The sequence below is a fragment of the Ctenopharyngodon idella genome, chromosome 1 (assembly GCF_019924925.1).
Source record: "Ctenopharyngodon idella isolate HZGC_01 chromosome 1, HZGC01, whole genome shotgun sequence".
Taxonomy (NCBI): domain Eukaryota; kingdom Metazoa; phylum Chordata; class Actinopteri; order Cypriniformes; family Xenocyprididae; genus Ctenopharyngodon; species Ctenopharyngodon idella.
The window spans coordinates 32609033-32627557 of NC_067220.1; the positions used below are offsets into that span (position 1 = coordinate 32609033).

The 18525-nt window shown below is 36.8% G+C and overlaps 3 protein-coding genes across 6 annotated transcripts; 2 read left to right on the forward strand and 1 right to left on the reverse strand.

Moving 5' to 3' along the window:
* Window positions 1-823: 823 nt before the first annotated feature.
* On the forward strand, window positions 824-3688 carry si:ch211-113e8.11 (uncharacterized). Its single transcript, XM_051910255.1, has 2 exons — window positions 824-1042; window positions 2333-3688. The coding sequence occupies exons 1-2, from the start codon at window positions 969-971 to the stop codon at window positions 2976-2978; spliced, it is 720 nt and encodes a 239-aa protein (XP_051766215.1). The 5' UTR covers window positions 824-968; the 3' UTR covers window positions 2979-3688.
* Window positions 3689-4883: 1195 nt separating this feature from the next.
* Window positions 4884-15622, reverse strand: zfp91 (ZFP91 zinc finger protein, atypical E3 ubiquitin ligase). 4 transcript variants are annotated; one of them, XM_051909573.1, is made up of 12 exons: window positions 14867-15622; window positions 14555-14589; window positions 13311-13412; window positions 13147-13183; window positions 12717-12827; window positions 12176-12259; window positions 11435-11608; window positions 10607-10654; window positions 8488-8566; window positions 8283-8397; window positions 8103-8202; window positions 4884-6121 (listed from the first exon to the last, which is right to left on the reverse strand). In XM_051909573.1, exons 1-12 carry the CDS (start codon window positions 15259-15261, stop codon window positions 5104-5106), a joined length of 2298 nt encoding a protein of 765 aa, XP_051765533.1. In that variant the 5' UTR covers window positions 15262-15622; the 3' UTR covers window positions 4884-5103. The 4 variants fall into 4 exon arrangements, with proteins under 4 accessions (XP_051765533.1, XP_051765451.1, XP_051765701.1 ...); XM_051909491.1 differs by having other exon boundaries at window positions 10607-10657; XM_051909741.1 differs by lacking the exon at window positions 14555-14589 and having other exon boundaries at window positions 10607-10657; window positions 14867-15076.
* A 980-nt stretch (window positions 15623-16602) lies between these two features.
* On the forward strand, window positions 16603-18525 carry LOC127521133 (GTPase IMAP family member 7-like). Its single transcript, XM_051910121.1, has 4 exons — window positions 16603-16742; window positions 17099-17220; window positions 17301-17337; window positions 17508-18525. Exons 1-4 carry the CDS (start codon window positions 16724-16726, stop codon window positions 18254-18256), a joined length of 927 nt encoding a protein of 308 aa, XP_051766081.1. The 5' UTR covers window positions 16603-16723; the 3' UTR covers window positions 18257-18525.

Consider the following 18525-nt stretch of genomic DNA (forward strand, 5'->3'; position numbering starts at 1 on the left):
GTGGAGACAAAATAGTTAAACATGGTCAGGACATGTCAGTGCCCACCGTAAATGATGCATATGTCTATCACTACATTAGGCCTGTTTTAAAAGACTTATATCCCAGTGTTATTTTAGTATTATTTATATATTGCCGTATTTATTCATATTTTGAGTTGGCTTTTATTTTTATATTTTCAGTTTTAATTTTAGTAGGCTTTTGTTTGTAGGCTATGTGCGTTTGTCATTTTTATTAGATTTTTTTTTTCTTTACATTTTTAATAATTTCTCTATTTATTTTCAATTTTAATTTCAGATTTTGTTTTTATAATTCTAGTACTTCAAATTAAAAACAAAAAATCTGTTAAAAAAAATCGATTTTTAATAGCCTAGTTTTAGTTAATAATAACCACACTGATCCTCATTGTGAAATCCCCAGTATAAATCTGTAATTCAGTGCATTTGTTTAGGCATGTTGTTCAGATTTGAAAATGCCAGACTGTATAAACCTCGTCTGGTTTCATTTTTTTTCCCCACACCAGGGGCCAGTTGCATAAACTTAGTCACTATATTAAGACTGTGTCTTAAGAACTAGTTTGACCAACTTGCAGTTAACCAAGGGGTAACCAATGTTATTTTTCCAATTCAAATTACACCAATCTACCTTTTTATGTAACAGACGTTAAAAAATTAGGACCACTCTTCAGGAAAAGAAATAGTGTCTTAACTTTTAAGACTAGTCTAAGTGGTTTATGCAACCGGCCCCAGTTCTGCTCATGCTGACATCGTTGTCGCAATACCATTCCGCGCCTCGCGGTGGCACATACATTTACTTTTTATTTCTACTACAATCTGTTCAGGGACCAAGAAGAAACACTGACTTCCGGATAAATAAACGATTGACAAGTGAATTTTCAAGAACGATTCGTATTGACAAGACTTTGAACGGTTTTGGATCACAGTTGTCATTAACCTATATTTGAGTGAATATGAATTCGCTTGTGGGATACGGGGTTTCATCCGAGTCAGAGGATGAAGAGAATGGAGAAGACAATCAGAAGGAGTAAGTAATGCATAATTAATTAGACAAATACGTTATACGTCCTTTTTAAATCAGTATAGGTGTTTTTCATTTCAAAGTAAGCCAAGTGTGGAGAGTAGCATCTTTCCACAGTCGAAAGCTTGAATCTTAAAGGGTTAAACTCACTCAAAAATAAAAAATTGTCATCATTTACTCAATCTTATGCAATTACAAACCCATGTGACATTAATTCTTAGGTGCGAAAAAAAATATATATAAAAGATATATTTAAACCGATTCTTTCTATACAATAAAGGGTTAGTTCACCCAAAAATGAAATTTATGTCATTAATTGCTCATTCTCATGTCGTGCCACACCCATAAGACCATCGTTCATCTTCTGAACACAAATTAAGATATTTTTGATGAAATCCGAGAGGTTTTTTTTATCCTCCATTGAAACCAACGAAATTACCACATTAAGTTTCCAGAAATGTAGTAAAAACATAGTTAAAATAGTCAACGTGACTACAGTGGTTCAACCTTAATGTTATGAAGCGACGAGAATACATGTGCTAAAAAACAAACGAAAATAACGACTTTATTTGATTAATTTCCCCCTTCCCTGTCAGTCTGTTACGGAGTGGGCGCAGTTCTGCGTTTCCGTGTTTACATCCGAACACCGGCCGGTTATTGGCCGGTACCTGTGTCAAAAAGCGCTGCAATAAAAATAGCGTAGCAGAATGATAGGAGTGAGACGAATTTGTTAAATTAATTAGTTATTTTTGTTTTGTTTTTGCACACAAAAAGTATTCTTGTCACTTCATAACATTAAGGTTGAACCACTGTAGTCACGTTGACTATTTTACCTAAAAAATTCTCGGATTTCATCAAAAATATCTTAATTTGTGTTCCGAGGATGAACAAAGGTCTTAAGGGGTGGAATTACATGAGGGTGAGTAATTAATGACAGAAATTTCATTTTTCAGTGAACTAACCCTTTAATGGGGACTGAAAAAAGCACCATAAAAGTAGTCCATACGACTCCTGCACTGTTTTCGAAGTCTTCTGAAACCATAAGATAGCTTTGTGTGAGAAAAGACTTTAAGATAGACATTTAAGTCTCTAATCATTTTTATTCTTATTCAATTTATTTTATTTTTTTTTGTGTGCAAACTACTAATAAACTGAGAAGTTAGGAAAGTTTTGACATCATGGTCACCATGGCATGAGTAAACGATTACAGAAAAAAAGGGTAAACTATTCCTGTAATGAGCTGAGAAGAATTAAGTATCACTTTTTAAATAAACACCTTTAATTATGCCTACTTAGGTCCTTCAAAAAGACGGATTGTGCTGTAGAGGAGGCAAAAAGCCGTAATTTCCTGTTGGAGTCTGCATCACCTTCCAGTGAGTCTGAATCTGGTCCAGAGAATGAAGATCAAGAGGAGGCGCCTACTGCCAACCGCTCCTTTTCCAAGTCCTTGCTGACCCCATCAGTGCGTCCTCACACTCACAAGCTCCCGCCTCCACCTCTGGGAGGCTCCAGCTCGGGTGGAGCGCTTACAGGCAGCAGTGTGTTTGCTAACCCCTTCAAGGAAATGGCTGAGGAAAGACTGAATGTCCTGCAGAAACATGTACCTCTTACTTTACAAGCTCGCCCCACCCAGATCGGCGGTAAGCGCATTTGTGTGGCCTACAGGAAGGATGGTCGCTGCCGCTTTGGAAGCCGCTGCAAGTTCGCACATGACAGCGATCTGCAGAGTAACTGTGTGGTCACCTCTGATAATGGACCAAAGGATGATGCCAATAATGCAGGTTCACACAGTCATGATCCGCTGGCTTCTTGTGTGGAAGACACAGAGACAGACGGAGAGAAAGACAATGAACAGCGAAAGAAAAGAAGAGTGGGGGTGAATGATTCTCTCATTCCACCAAAACGTGCACTCAAGCAGTATGCCAGACTCTCACACCCCTAAAGACATTATAACGCTCATAAAGTGGGCAACAACTCATTTTTATGTGAAAAACACTCACAATGCTGTGCGTGTTATATTTATTGAATTAATATGCTACTAATTACATTATCAGTCTGTAAAATGTGTAACAGACTTTTTCCAGAGGAGACAAATGGCGATGTGGTCAATACAAAAAGAGACACTCTGCAAAACATATGTAAGTAATAGATGTCATAGTTAAAATGGCATTTATTTGGGTCTGTAGTTTCCAAAAAAACCTTTTTATCTTACATTAGTTGAACTCTTAAGGTTTTGAAACAATAAATCTAAATACTCATACATGTTGGTTGCCTTTAAAAAAATATACTGTAGTGCACTGTATATGGTCAATGTATGTTCAAAGATGAGTTTCCCTTTTTCACTTGAGCTATTATGGTTTATTTCTACTAGGGATGCACAATATATTGGTGTAGTATCTGTTACCGGTCATAGTTTTTTTCCCCTATAAAATTGGCATGTTGAAATAAGGTATACACTTACTGTGCATTCAAAAGTTTGGAGTCAGTAAGTTTTTTTTGTTTTGTTTTATTCAGTAAGGATGCTTTAAATTGATCAACAGTGAAAATAAAGACATTTATAAATAATGTTACAGTTTAAATATTTAAAAAAATATATTTTAAATATTTTTTTGAAAGTTTATATTTCAAATAAATGCTGTTCTTTTAAACTTATTCATTAAAGAATCTTGCACAAATCATTAAATTAATCAGCACAATGGTGACCCTGGACCACAAAACCAGTCACAAGGGTCAATTTTAATTTAAATTGAGATTTATACATCATATAAAAGCTGAGTAAATAAGCTTTCCATTGATGTATGGTTTGTTAGGATAGGACAATATTTGGTTTGAGATAACTATTTGAAAATCTGGAATCTAAGGGTGCAAAAAAATCAAAATATTGAGAAAATCACCTTTAAAGTTGTCTAAACAAAGTCCTTAGCAATGCATATCCACTCACAAAAATACATTTTTGATATGTTTACCGTACCGGAAATTTACAAAATATCTTCATGAAACATGATCTTGACTAATATCCTAATGATTTTTGACATAAAAGAAAAATAATTTTGACCCATACAATGTACTGTTGGCTATTGCTACAAATATACCCATGTGACTGGTTTTGTGGTCAACACTGATAATAAGAAATGTTTCTTGAGCACCAAATCAGCATATTAGAATGATTTCTGAAGGATCATGTGACATTGAAGACTGGAGTAATGATGCTGATCAGCTTTGCATCACAGGAATAAATTACACTTTAAAATAGAAAAGTTGTTAAATTGTACTAATATTTCACATTACTGTTATGACTGTATTTTTGATCAAATAAATGCAGCCTTGGTGAGCAGAACTTTTTCAAAAACATTAAAAAAAATCTTATCAACCCCAAACTATTGAAAGGTAATGTATATCAGCCAATATTGCAGATTTAGTTTGAGTTTCCACTATTTTTGCATTTATGTTACCTTTGTCTTCATTATATGCTCTCTTAAAAGTTAATCTTTAAAAATGCTAATAATTTAATAGCACTGTTAAATGTAATATTTAGCAAATTTCTAAATGAATAACTTTTCGTTGTAATGCCTAAATTCACTTAAATCAGTTGTTTTGTTTTTAGGGTTTAATTTTTAACTCTCTTAGACAAAATAGGATATAATTTTAATATGGACCATAAAATGAAAATAATTATCAGCCCATCTGTAAAATGGATGCATCCCTAGTTTCTACAGTACCAATTCAAGCCACATGATGGCACAAATTTGCTTACACAATGGCTTTACTCGCACAGACAACCATGAAATGAGGTCTGCGAAAGCCTCTACAGCCACAAAACAACACACACATATACACACAAAACAGATGTGGTTGTTGGAGGGAACTATAACTGTTTATATACAAAATGAACAATGACAACAACTCAAACACAGTCTCCCTGGTACAGACATTTCTACAAAGCTACCAAAAGTTAATGCGATTACATACAATATATTTATGATTCTATATATTTAACTTCAGGGCATGTATGAGGGTGACAAATAACAGTCATATCACTTTCCTCCATGTTACACCAGCTTCCTTCACTAGATCAGAACACGCTGCATCTGGCCGTCTGAACTGTCCGTCATGTTTTGCTCCTCCCCCTGCCCACCCGCCTCCCAAACCCCACCCCCATTTCCATTCTCATTAGTCCCATCTCCATCCCAGACCACCTGTCTCGTCTCAGAAGGAGTAGTGGAAGACTGGGGAGACGTAGATGAAGAGGAGGCAGGATTACTCCCGAATCCCAAACCGCTCCGGCAGTCAGAGGGCGCCTCGTGCAGGGTTTGGGAAAGGAGGGGAGTATTGGGAGCTGGGTTGTGGCTTGGGAGCCTAGGGAGGGTCTGGTTTTGATGTGGCTGGGTGGTCTGAAGAGGCAGCTGCTGTGCAACAGAAACCATTGGGAGCTGCTGCTGAGGAAGAGCTCTGAAGGTCATCTGGACAATCTGGGACTGGGGACTGTAGGACTGCACGGGCATCTGGTGGACCAAAGCGGCCTGCTGGGAGACACTGGTAGCGGAGGGCTGGAGAGGAAGCTGCTGAATTTGGTGGTGTTGCTGCTGCGAGACGGACGTAGAGACGAACTGCAGTGGCATCTGCAGAGAGTGAGCGGAGGTCTGCTGTGAGGGAGCGTTATTCTCCTCCTCTGTTGACGACAAGGCCAGGGTCACCGGAACCTGCATGGAGTGCAACGGGTGATCCTGAGAAACAACCATCACTGGATCCACGTGCGTCACCGGGGCCCCCTGACCCGCTGGCAACGTAGAGCTCCCCTGGGTCTCAGGGACCACCTGCTCTGTCTGCATAGAGCCCGTGGAGGTCTCCAGCAGAGTAGTGACTCCGGCAGGAGTGGTGATGAGGGTTCCAGCATTGGCGGCCAAGGCCTCGGCAATGAGCACCTCGGGATGGCTCTTGGCTTTGTGAGCCACCACACTGTCCTTCTTTTCGAACTTCTTGCCACAGATGCTGCAGGAGAACTGGTACGTGGCATCTGCATCGTGCTTCTTCATGTGCCAGTTGAGGGAGGCCTTCTGACGGCAAGTGAAACCACAGATTTCACACCTAGAAAGGAGATGAGAGGTAGAGATATACTGCCGAAAAGATTTTTTAAATATTTGCGAGATAGAAGAGAGCAAATAATTTTTACATTTATTCTATTGACTATAATAAAGAACTTAGAACTTAAAAGTGAAGTGTAGTTTTTCCATTTAAAAAAAAACAAAGCAAAAAAAAAAAAAAAAATCAAGCATTCTGCGTTAGTTCAGGCAGGCCTCGTAGTCAAGCTCCACTATCAGCTGATTCGCAAATTCCAACCCCACCCATATCAGCTGATCTGATTTCTATGGACTTAATTGGCAACTCTCAAATAAGGCGAAATACTTAAACGCAGCTTCCGTCTCTCTGCTTGCTTGGCTGCTTCCACTGCACGCTGCTTGCAACCCACCTCCTCCCCCAGCTCCTCCTTAAACTTGTGTTTAACTTAATCAGTGTCATTCTGTTGTCATTGATGCATGCTCTGTTCTTAATAGGGGGATTTTGTGCTGCTCGCCCAGTTAAAAAATGGGAGGTTGTCCCCAGAAGCTGCTGCTGTTCCCGGTCTTAGATTTCATGGAGCTCATGAAAAGGATGGGGAATTTAGAACAGAGCCATACTGCCAAATGTAACTTCAGCAAAATATGCCAATAAAAAATTGGCTAAAAAGTTTGTCTCTGGTAATTTTTTGACTTAAGTGGTCCAGACTGAACTACTTTTCTGCTTAATATGCTGAGAGAATGATTAGGCACTGGTACGTTTCCCGTGAAGTATAAACAGTGACACTGTGAAAACATTGCTCTTCTTTGTTGTTAAACATCTTAATAGAGCAATGTTGACTCAACCGATGGTGTTACTTTGAGGATGATTTCTGTTTGTCCTACCAATGTAAGACATAGAAAGTTCAAGAAATCTGTCTGAAAAAGTCATTCTGTGTTACTACACTGAAAAACATTTGGAGTAGATACAATTTTCACTCAGAAATTGCTAGTAAATTTTACAATTACCAAGAAACAAACTGAATTAAATGTGAAATTTTGAAAAAAATTAAATAGTATTTTCTTGTAAAATGTACTAAAAAATTTCACACAATTTTTACAGTGTAGAGGCACAGAAATTATATACTTCACTTTTAATATAAAAAAATTATAAGCCATTATAATATAATATATATATATATATAATTTTATCTGAAAAAATTTTATCGCAATTTGATTTTTCTCAAATTGTGAAGCCCTATAATATATATATATATATATATATATATATATATATATATATATATATATATATATAGGGCTTCACAATTTGAGAAAAATCTAATTGCGATAAATTTTTTTCAGATAAAATTAGCAAACAATTTTTTATAAAAGAGCTTTTTAAAAAAGTTTTTTGTAGGGCTGCACAATTTGGCCAAAGACTTGGTGATTATAATATAATTATATAATAATTATCAATATGACAATTTTATTATGATTGTTAGAATTATTAAATTAAATTATTAAACAAAATAAGAACTATTATAATGGCAAAAAAGCTATTTTACTCAAACAAATATGATCCTGACATGAATATTAATGTAATTTTACTGTACATCTGTAAAATGACAATTCTAATATTTATGTCTTAATTTCTTTCTTGTCAAAAATTAAACCATCAAGCTTTTTTTTTTTTAGGCGTAAAACTGCAGGAAGTCCTTAAAGCCTCTCCTTTATTGACAACAGGTTTATAAATGCTTTACAAATAAGGTTAGATTCTAAACTAATTTGAACCCAAAGATCGCCTGAACGAGGTGGTCTCTGCCTAAATGAAAAACTCTGGAGTGATTCGGTTGAGGTGAGAAAGCAATCCGACCCAATGGACCAACGAGCAAAGCGGTATCATAATTCATAACGGGAAATGTGTTTTTATACAAAGCAACAGTGTCTATTATTTTATATAGAATATAATTAAATGTATATAAATTTATCAGTCAGAGTGGGAATCAAGGCTACAGAGAGATATGACTTACTGTAGTGGCTTCTCTCCAGTGTGTATCATTCGATGCACAGCGAGGTTGTGAGAGCTCTTGAAGGCGCGAGCACAGAACTCACAAATATAGTCTCTCTGATCTGCAACACAGGCTGCACTTTAAAAAAAGCCACCTAACCAAAGACACTTCATTTTAAGTATTTAGACGTGTCTGTTTTACCTGTGTGGTGCTTGGCATGGCGCAGCAGTTGTTTCTGCAGCCGGAAGAGTCTTCCGCATGAAGGGTGAGGGCAGACGTATTTCTTCTTCATCAGGTGTTGGTATTTAATATGATGCTGCAGGAGAGAAAGACAACAGAAGGGTTTCAAGTCTAATTTCTGTGTAAGGTGTCAGTCAGTGAGGGAAGCGCTAGTTAGTGTTTGTACCTGTAAATAGCGCGGGTGGGCCAGCACTGTACCGCATCCTTCCATTTCACAACGCACATACTGGACCGGAGGCTTTTTCCTGTGTAGAAGAACAAATGATCTTCTGTTAATGTAGGAAAGGAATTATTAATTTTTTTTTTTACCAGAATCTTCAGGTTTCAAAGTAAATACAAAGTGAATTGTGGCATGCTGTCAATTACCACAGATAAAAACGGAGAACGGACAATGTGTTTACTGTAATACACTTAATTGTACAGAAAATGAATAGATATAAAATCTGAAATATATACAGGTATTACATTCTTTAGAAGCTATAGCCATAATCAGGATTACCACACATTGTGACAAATTAATTTTCATTTTTCCAAGATTTTTCTATTGGCTTGTGACTCTACAATGTTTTTCACACTCAAATACAGCATTTCTTTAGAACTTAAAATACCTAGAAAAAAACTTATATTGACTATAAACATTTCTATTACTTCTATGATCTGTTATATTTTAGTAATTATATTTTTATAATTTCTATGACTTCTTTTTTTTTTCTTTATAAAAAAGATATTACTTACTTATGGAAATTTAATCCAGACTTTATTTACAATAGCTTTGCTAACACTTTCCAACCAGGGGTCCATTCTTCGTACCTCGCTTAATGCATCTGAGATTATTTGACAGATGCCAGATCTTCTAATCGTGATAACTGAACTCTGGCTAATTTGGTTCTTCAAACGAATTTGCGGATTGGATGAAAATATCTGGATTAAATTATCTGTGATTACTGTGTATTCTTGTGTTCCCCGAAAAGGGTAGATGTATCAATACTCGAAACCATAATCAGCAATGCAGTGATTGGCTGGCATTAAGACAGCAACGTAGTGACATTATATAATTAAAAAAAGACACCTGACGAAAAACTTGACAAATTTCTGGACCTTTCATAAGAAAACAGCCAAGCAACCAAAACAGCAAAGTTATAATGGATAAATGAAATGTGCACTGTATTTAAACATGATTCCCAATCATTTAGGCTATATTCACGCTTTTCTATTTGTAGTCTACATGTTTTACATTTTTATTTCAATGTTGTAATTAGCAATTCATTTAATTTTACATTTGAAGCAGATTTGTTATGTGACAGCATTAATTAAAGTTTCCTAAGGGTCAAAATCAAGTTATCTGCATCTCCTGCGCTGCATCAAGCCACTCCCATAATAGCTGTCGCGATTCAAATTAATGCACGCACAGATAGACGAACTGTAGCCTACGTCATGTGTGTAAGACTCCAATAAAATGATTAGGTAATTATTCCCTCACGAATAAGTCTCTCAACGAGTAAAACTGGTTGTGTCTATATTATGATAGACTACACAACATTATAATATTATTTGCTAATTTGTTTTTAAATCATTATTATTGTCCCTGGTTCACATTAGGGTACTCTTTTAAGAAAGTAGCAGTGGCTAGGACAGACTTTAAGCATCACCTCCACTTAATAAGATGCAATCTAATCCTATTTACATGAAATAAGCCTGCTCACGAGCAGGTTTAGGATTACGGACCTGTTGCTCTGATAGCAAGTCCAGGATGAGCGCTGAAGAACCGAACAATCCAAGATCATGCCAAATAGTCATCAATCAAATCCAGCTAACTGAGTAAACGACGTACGAAGAACGGACCCCAGCAGACACTACAACAATTAATAATATATATATTTATATAGCAACACTTTATTTCAATGGTCCTCTTCAGACATTCTACTGACTATAAGTAATTTTGCTTGTCAAGCACCAGTCTTTAAAGTATTAATAGACTGTCTTTTTAATATCTGCACTTTATTTTGATGCTCCCACAACAGACATTCTTCTAACTGTAAGTTACTACATGTCAACTTATTCTACTAACCCTAACCCTAACAGTCTACTATTTCTCTAATGAGAGTTAGTTGACATGTAGTTGCAAAGTTACCTATAGTTAGTGGAATGTCTAAAGTGGACTATCAAAATAAAATGTAACCATATACATTCTTGCCAATCTGTATTCTAATTAAAAATGGAGATGGTTACTGCTCTACTCCTGCTTTAGGGCTGTTTTCAGCATTCAATGTGAGATGCTTTGTTACCTTCTCTTAGGAAGACGAGGACTTTTATCATCTTTCCTTCTCCGCCCTCTTCTAAGACAAAAAACCAAGACGGTCTGAAGGTTAATATTTGCATTTCACACACATAACAGTCTAATGGGGCGTTCACACCAGACGCGACTTGCGCGAATAAATCGTGCTATTCGCACTTCCTCTGAATAAACACATCAACTCGTCAGCGGGAAAGTAGTTGTAAAATACGGCGAATAAGCTCAATTTGCCGGCTTTAGCTAGCTTGTAGTCTCATTATGTATGTATATATATATATATATATATATATATATATATATATATATAGCTCAAATTGAGTAAAGAGCGTTTTTTACTACTTACCAGATTGCCCGACCTCCTCACTCACTGTCTTCCAAGCAAAATCCTTTTTATTCCTGTTTCTATAAAAGTATGAAGATGTATCATACAGCGACGATGATTTTGTCCTCCATTGTTGTCTCAGATTTCTGCCTCCTCTCACTATGTCGTAATCACGTCACTACTAGAGCAAGCTTCTGACTGGTTAACGCGGCGCGAATTTTCGCCAAAGTTCAGATTTAATCACGCGTTACGCGCGTCAAATGCCCGAAGCGCTCTATTTGCGCCGCCTCATTCGTGCCGCAGGATGTCTATTCGTGTCTTTGCATTGACTTAACATGTAAATCACTCGCGCTTAACGCTTCATTCGCGTCTGGTGTGAACGCACCATAAGTGAGAACATGTGAGTGAGACTGTGAACCTACTGAGTTAACAGTTTGCTACAGAAGTGTCATGAAGTGCTTTCCATCACAAACATATAAAACAATGTTACTGACTCACTTCCTGGGCGGCTCAGCACCTTCCTCAACTTCAGCACCGGTCTGCACATCTGTGCTCTCCCCTCCCTCAGTTTTTATCTCTGTCTCTTGCTCTGTTGCTGTCTCTTGTCCTGCAGCTTTGTCTTTCTTCTCCATCTGTCTGGTAGGGGGTCTGCGCCTTGACTTAGGAAAATCTCTACACAACAGGACAGAAATGGAGAGAGCATAAGAGACGAGACCTTCATCATACAGAAGACACAAAAACACTGAGGCTGGGACAATACATTGATTCTCGATCGATACAATGAATCTGGATCGATCCTGATATTTTCTCTCTTGAATCGATTCTGAGCTTAGTTTTAACAGGAGATGGCACTCTATAGTCTAGTTTTAATCACACACAAATTCTCATGAAGAAGACTGCTGGACCGCGCTCGTGCATTCGGCTGAGTCATGTAAGTGGTTAAATATACTTGCACCTCGGCTCAGAATGCTTTTATGACACACGATTTGTAATTCGCTTCAACCTTTTCAAACTTTATGAATGATTATTTTAGGATTAAGTGGTGTGTAAAGGAACTGAAAGCAAAAACTGTTTAAAAACTAAGCTCAGAATCGATTCGAGAGAGAATCGCGATACATTGGAAAAGATCAGAATCACTCCAGATTCTTTGTCTCACGAATCGAGATTTGATGTATTGTCCCAGCCCTAAAAAACACACGTTGATTGATTAGTTAATTTGATTGCCACACATGCACATACTTAGGATCATAGCTCTGGTCATTCAGGTCATCTCTAAAAGGGACGTCTTCATCGCTGCTGCTGCTGATGACGTCCTCTTCATCACTGTTGAACAATGAGCATCAAGCCATAATCAGTTGCCTACATAATCTAATGCGTGACTGAAATATCTTATTTGGCTCACACTGTAAATCAGTGTTTCTTAACCTTTTTACACCTTTGATCAATGGATTTGCATTTTCCAGTTGTTTGTTATTACTGGATAAGGATTTTTAAAAGTTTAATTTTCTTATATATACACATTTTAGAGACTTTTTTATTTGTTTTTAAACTGAGCATGACTAGAAACATTGATACTGACTTTAGAAATTGTCTTTACCAATTGTGGAAATCACGATTTTATTTTTTCCCTGATATTTACAGGTTTTCCATGATAGTGGAAACTCTGATGAGTCAACATAATTCATATGGTTATGATGACAACAATTTTCAAGCCTCAAAGTTGATATTAGTGTCAGATCCAGATGACTACAATCAAGGTACATACAAGGTACAACATTACCTTTGTGAATGGGGTAGGTAGTTTTCATCTTTTGGATCATCCACAAATGGACACTCTTCCTCTTCCACAACGTCTTCATCATCCATGCTCTCCTCTTCCTTTTTCTCCACACTAAAATATGGCAGTAACAAACATAGGGCTTGTTATACCAACACCAAAACAGTAGCAGCCATCAGTGTCCTCAAAGACCCCACAAAATGGCTTGACGAGCAGTTTTTGTTTTTTAACAAATTGCCAGCTGTGAATCGTGATGTGCTACTGGCTTTTGCTAGTCGGAGGACAAGAATTTCGATGTATTTGGTAATGCAAGATATTTTGGGTGAATTTTTTCACATTTTAAATGCATATAAAAGCCACAAAACTTTGATTTCATGGGGTCTTTCATGAGAAAGTGTCCATGTGTTCTCATAATAAATGTGCAATCAATCACCTTGTTCCTGTCTTTTCAACTGCTTTATTGGCCTCCACTGAAAGCAAAATGTGCAACCATTATAGTTATTGATATATACGTATTGTGGTCAGTATTTATAGTCAGTAAAGCATTTGTAGTGGACCTATGTTCAGTCTACTACATTTAAAAGCTCAGCAGCGTACCATATTCAATGTCCATTTCTGGCTCAATTTTAAACACAGTCCCAGGCGAGCCCCGGCAGGTGCGGGCCCCTGAGCGCACCTGCACCCGTCTGCCGCGGGCCGCTGGAAGAGAACATAGTCACAGAATCAGATCACATCCTAAGGCAAGCTGTTTTCTTCCTTAAAACTAACTAGTATCTATTTTTTCATTATTTGTTCTTTTTTAATTACTAGTATGTTGGAATATACTAGTGATTAGTATCCATTCAATTAGTCACTAATAGATATTCATTATGTACTAGCATGTATTCATTTGCCGTTAGTCACTATCCCAATAATGACAAGGTCTGACTGGTTACATATTGCAGATTTTTGCCAATCAATTCTATGGCAATATGCAATGTAGATATTTGGTAATAGGTTCTCATTAGTTAACGTATAAACTAACATTAACTAACAATGAGCAGTACATTTATTACAGAATTTATTAATCTTTGTTAACAACAGTATACAACTGCTCACTGTCAGTTCGTATTAGCTCAGGTCCATGATATAATATTAACAGATACAACTTTTGGTTTCAGCAATTTATTAATAAATGTTTAAATTAACTAAGATTAATAAATGCTTTAGAAGTATTTTTTCATTGTTAGTTCATGTTAACTATTGTAGTTACTAATGTTATCAAATTGAACCTTACTGTAGTTACCAGATATTCTGATAACTATTCAAATCCTACTAGTTGGTATTCCAATGGTTGCTGGTATCTATTCCAGTTTACTAATTGAATAGACACTAGTCTGTACTTAAATTATCTATTTATTAGACACTAGTTTGTGTTCCAATTATAACAAGTAACGTTTAATCTTACTAGTCTTTTATTTTAACTATACAACAGCCATTCTAACTAGTCAATGGTTACAACTTAAAAGTTATTGTAACCAGTAATGGAACCTAAAAACAAACTTGCAAACCAGAACACAAACTAGTCGAAAGTCAATTTTTTATGTCTGAGTGACAGATCTCTATAGAATTTAATGGCAAAAAAACAAAAACAAACAAAAAACAAACAAACAGTAATTTGTTAACAATAACAATTACATTTAATAAATATGTTACAATTACAATTCACATTTAACAATTCTACTGAATATATTAAGAGACACTAGTCACTTTTGAATTACTTGTAGAATAATCATACACCGGCTGACCATATACAGCCTCCTTTAGGTGTTCATAAACAAAATAAATGTCATTTAAAGTACCTCGATTAACCAGCGCATCCTTGTTTTCTTCAAACCTGTCATAAGACGGAGAAACAGGCGGTTTTATTTATTATGTCTCATCTTTCAGATTCTCCTTCCAGTGCGTGATTTATTTTGCCCAACTACTCTCTCAGAAACACAGCTACTTTCACTAGTGCAAATGTAAACACTGCAGTCTGTCAGCATTACGCCTAAACGTGTGAAAGGAGCAAAGAAATGCCATGCATTACTATTAGGATCTGCACAAGCGGGGCCTTGTTATTTTTCCCTAAAGCATGTCATGTATATTACAGACTGAAAAGTCGCACGTACTCATCCGGCAGGTCGCAGTCGCCGCCGCTCTCTTTGCCCGCATCCGATGAACCCGCAGCGGCTGCTGCGCTCTTCCTGCGCCGCGGGCATTTCGCTTTCCTTCGGCGATTCGCCGCTGCATCGCGTGATACTTCATCCCGGTCCTCCCTTATATCAATCTGCCTCCACACGGGAATCGTTCGTGTTGACCTGTCCCGTAAAACCCGTCCGGAACCCGCCACGCTCGTCGCAGCTCCGTTTGTTTCGGGTGGGCAGGTCACTTCGGTCTTCAAGCACCCGTCCCCACGTCCTCTGAATGCCCTGCACGGGCTTGATGCGGTACTCTGCCCCGCGGATTTCTCCATGGCCGTCTCACTCTCCACCTCCTCTTTGTTGTTCGAGAGCTGCGGCTCCATCACCGCTAAAGTTGTTTTTTCTTACTTCTGGACGCCTCAGTAATTCTCAACAAATTGAAACATAGCTTGAAATAAACAGGAGGCATAAAATATGAAAAATGTTGGATTGCTAACGGCCCTGATCCGATTGTCAAACATATTTCACTGGACGCTCTTACGTCTCTTAGCAAATTTAGTGCAAAAATGTAAGTAGTATATGTCGAAAATTTAGTATATCATCTCTATAATAACTGTGCAAAATTCATTTTAAAGACCCAGACCCTATTTTAAGTTCTTAAAGCTATAGTAAGCCACGCTGTTAGCAGGGCCCACTACGGTTGCTCTTTGTTGCGTCTCCTTTAAGTCGAGATAAAGCCGAAGTCGAGCTCAGCAGCGACACACAGCGTTACGGCTGTACGTGTGCCAGTTTTCACTGATCTACAAAAGTTACTTTGAGAAATACAAATAAACAACGTCGCCCCAGATGCACTTTAAATTGAAGATTATGGCAAAGTAGGAGTACCGCAGTCCGTTCTTAGGCGTTGTTGTCATTTTAATTAGTTGGGTCCGTTCAATATAGGCTACAGAAAAACCTAGCTAATGTATTATGTAAAATGTTGAAAGATAGACTAGTTAAATAAAAACAGTTTTTTTTTTCACACAAAAAAAGTGTAGTTAAATTTTATCTGTATTAAAACATTTTTTAAAGTTATTTTCTTGCAAAAATAAATTTATTTCGGATCATCATTTATTTTGGACTTATCATTTTTTTCTGCTTTTCAAATGCATTTTTATGTACGGATTTTATTGTTTTACTTTTGTTCCACTTCCAGAGGACCCAGACATTCAATCTAAGAAAATCCATTATACGTTGATGATCAGCCCAAGAATGAAGTTAATATTTCAATATTTATTTTGAGAATATAATTTTTGTTATAATGTTTTTAAAACACTGCTCTAGATTTGTGGCATTATTTCCACCACAGTTTTGCCCTTAGTAATCTTTTCTCCAAAAGTTATAGTGTCTTGTTGTCTCTTCTACCAAAGAAACATCAGTGTCATTTCCAGCCAAGGCTAATTTTTATGTTTTTAGAATTCATATAAGGCTGGAGTAAAACAGTAATTCATGCCATTTTTACACCATTTTGAAGGGCACTGCAGAACGGGGATAAAAAGTCTCACAAATTATAAGGTTTTATGTTGTGGTTTTGTATGTCGGTTTCAAACACAAAAACTGTCTTAAAGTTTCATATTTTTATACTATAAACCCACCCCTTTTATTTTAGGGTGCTGTGAGTGGACCTTCAAGCTCCACCCAGCTGCTTGACTGATCTTGTAGTGGCATCTTGTCTCCTGTAGATGGTAGTCTACACCAGATAACCCTTCCGGTGAAGCAAGACTAGCAAGTTGTATTAAGAGTAAACGAAACTGTCCTTTTGACAGGAAAGAAAAACGAAACCCAGTTTACATCTATACTTGCACGATGTGCTCTTCATTTAGAAGTAGTTGCAACTTAACTTTTGCCTCCATTAAAGAGAAACGTTTATATTAACGTAATATTTACATTGAAAAAAGAAATCTAAAGTAGGCTAGTTGTTTAATGACAATCGAGTGTTCCGCGTGATTTTGAAAGAGATAGAGACAGCATCCGTTTAGGGTTGATATAGATAGATAAAGCTTGATTTAAAGCAGTAGCAAAGTGTAAAGTGTATTTAGATTTCAACTTATTACATACAATAGACTTGTTCACGATTATTATACAATGATACAAACATTTCATATTCTACTTTATTCATTTTCATATTTTGAATGTATAATACGAACAACAGTTTTTTTTTTTCATGACTTTTTTTAATAGCTGTGCAGGAAATTGCTCCTGGACCATCAACAACGACCTCCTCAAAGTCTTGGATCTTATCTTTCTCCACAATACTACTAGTGGTTTCTATAATTGTTGCAGCTATTGCAATAGGGATTCAGGTATGCTACCTTTAACATTACCTTTTTAACATGTATTACAAGTGGCCAAATGTCATAAAATGTATATAAATCACTTCTAGATTTTCAAGCAACAAAAAAAGGATTTTGATGATATAGGTAAGGTAATATTTCTTTTTGATATACATAAACATATTACAAATTAAGCTCTGTACGGATGATGAATAGTAGGGTATTAAATCGCTAAATATACGTGTATTTAAATAAATGTTTGTAAATTTAAATATATTACTTATATTTACTATCATTCTTGTTAATGTATTGTACAGTGCATCAGACAGGTGATCCACTCCGGATTCTTCTGGTTGGAAAAACGGGGGTGGGGAAAAGTGCAACAGGCAACACTATCCTGGGACAAAAGCTTTTTAAATCTGAGATATCATCCTCCTCTGTCACTGGACAGTGTGAAAAGTTTAATGCAATAATAAAAGGCAGAAACATATCTGTCATTGACTCTCCGGGTCTGTTTGACACCAGCCTGACTAAAGATGAAGTGATCAACAGAATTAAACTCTGTATTCCACTCTCTGCTCCTGGTCCACATGTCTTCTTAGTTGTGATTCAGCTGGGCAGGTTCACGGATGAAGAGGAAGAAGCTGTTAAAATCATTCAAGCAGTTTTTGGTGAGGAAGCCTCCACATACACCATGGCACTGTTCACTCATGGAGATCGGCTAGAGGACAAGAACATTCACACTTTTGTGCGGGACAGCCCAAAACTGCTCAGTTTCATCAAAAAGTGCAGTGGACGATACCACATGTTCAACAATCAAAAACAAAATCCTGAACAGGTCATTCAGTTGCTCGACCAGATTGATAAAATGGTCACTGGAAACGGTGGGCAGCATTATACCAGTGAGATGCTTGAAAGGGCAGAGAGAGCGATTGAGAAAGAGAAACAACGTATCCTGAAGGAGAAAGAGGAGCAGAGACAGAGAGAGATAGAAGCTCTGAGGGCTAAACTTGAGGACGAGGCCTATGAAAAAGCATTAAAAAAGTTAAAACATGAATATGACTAGCTGGCAAGATACCAAAGTGAGATAGACCTTAATCCAAGTGCTTAGTGTTTTAATTAAAACATTAAGCAAATTCTTATTTTGATCTTCTGATGTGATCCCCATGAAAACGGTTGCTACAGAAGAACTTAATTACAGAAGGTATATAAAATCTCATGATTTATAGTTTATTTTTAAAGTTAAGTGTTCAAAGTTATTTATAAATAGAACTAAAGCACATGTTTACACTGTACATTCTGGTAAATGTGACATTAAAGTTTAATAAAATGAAA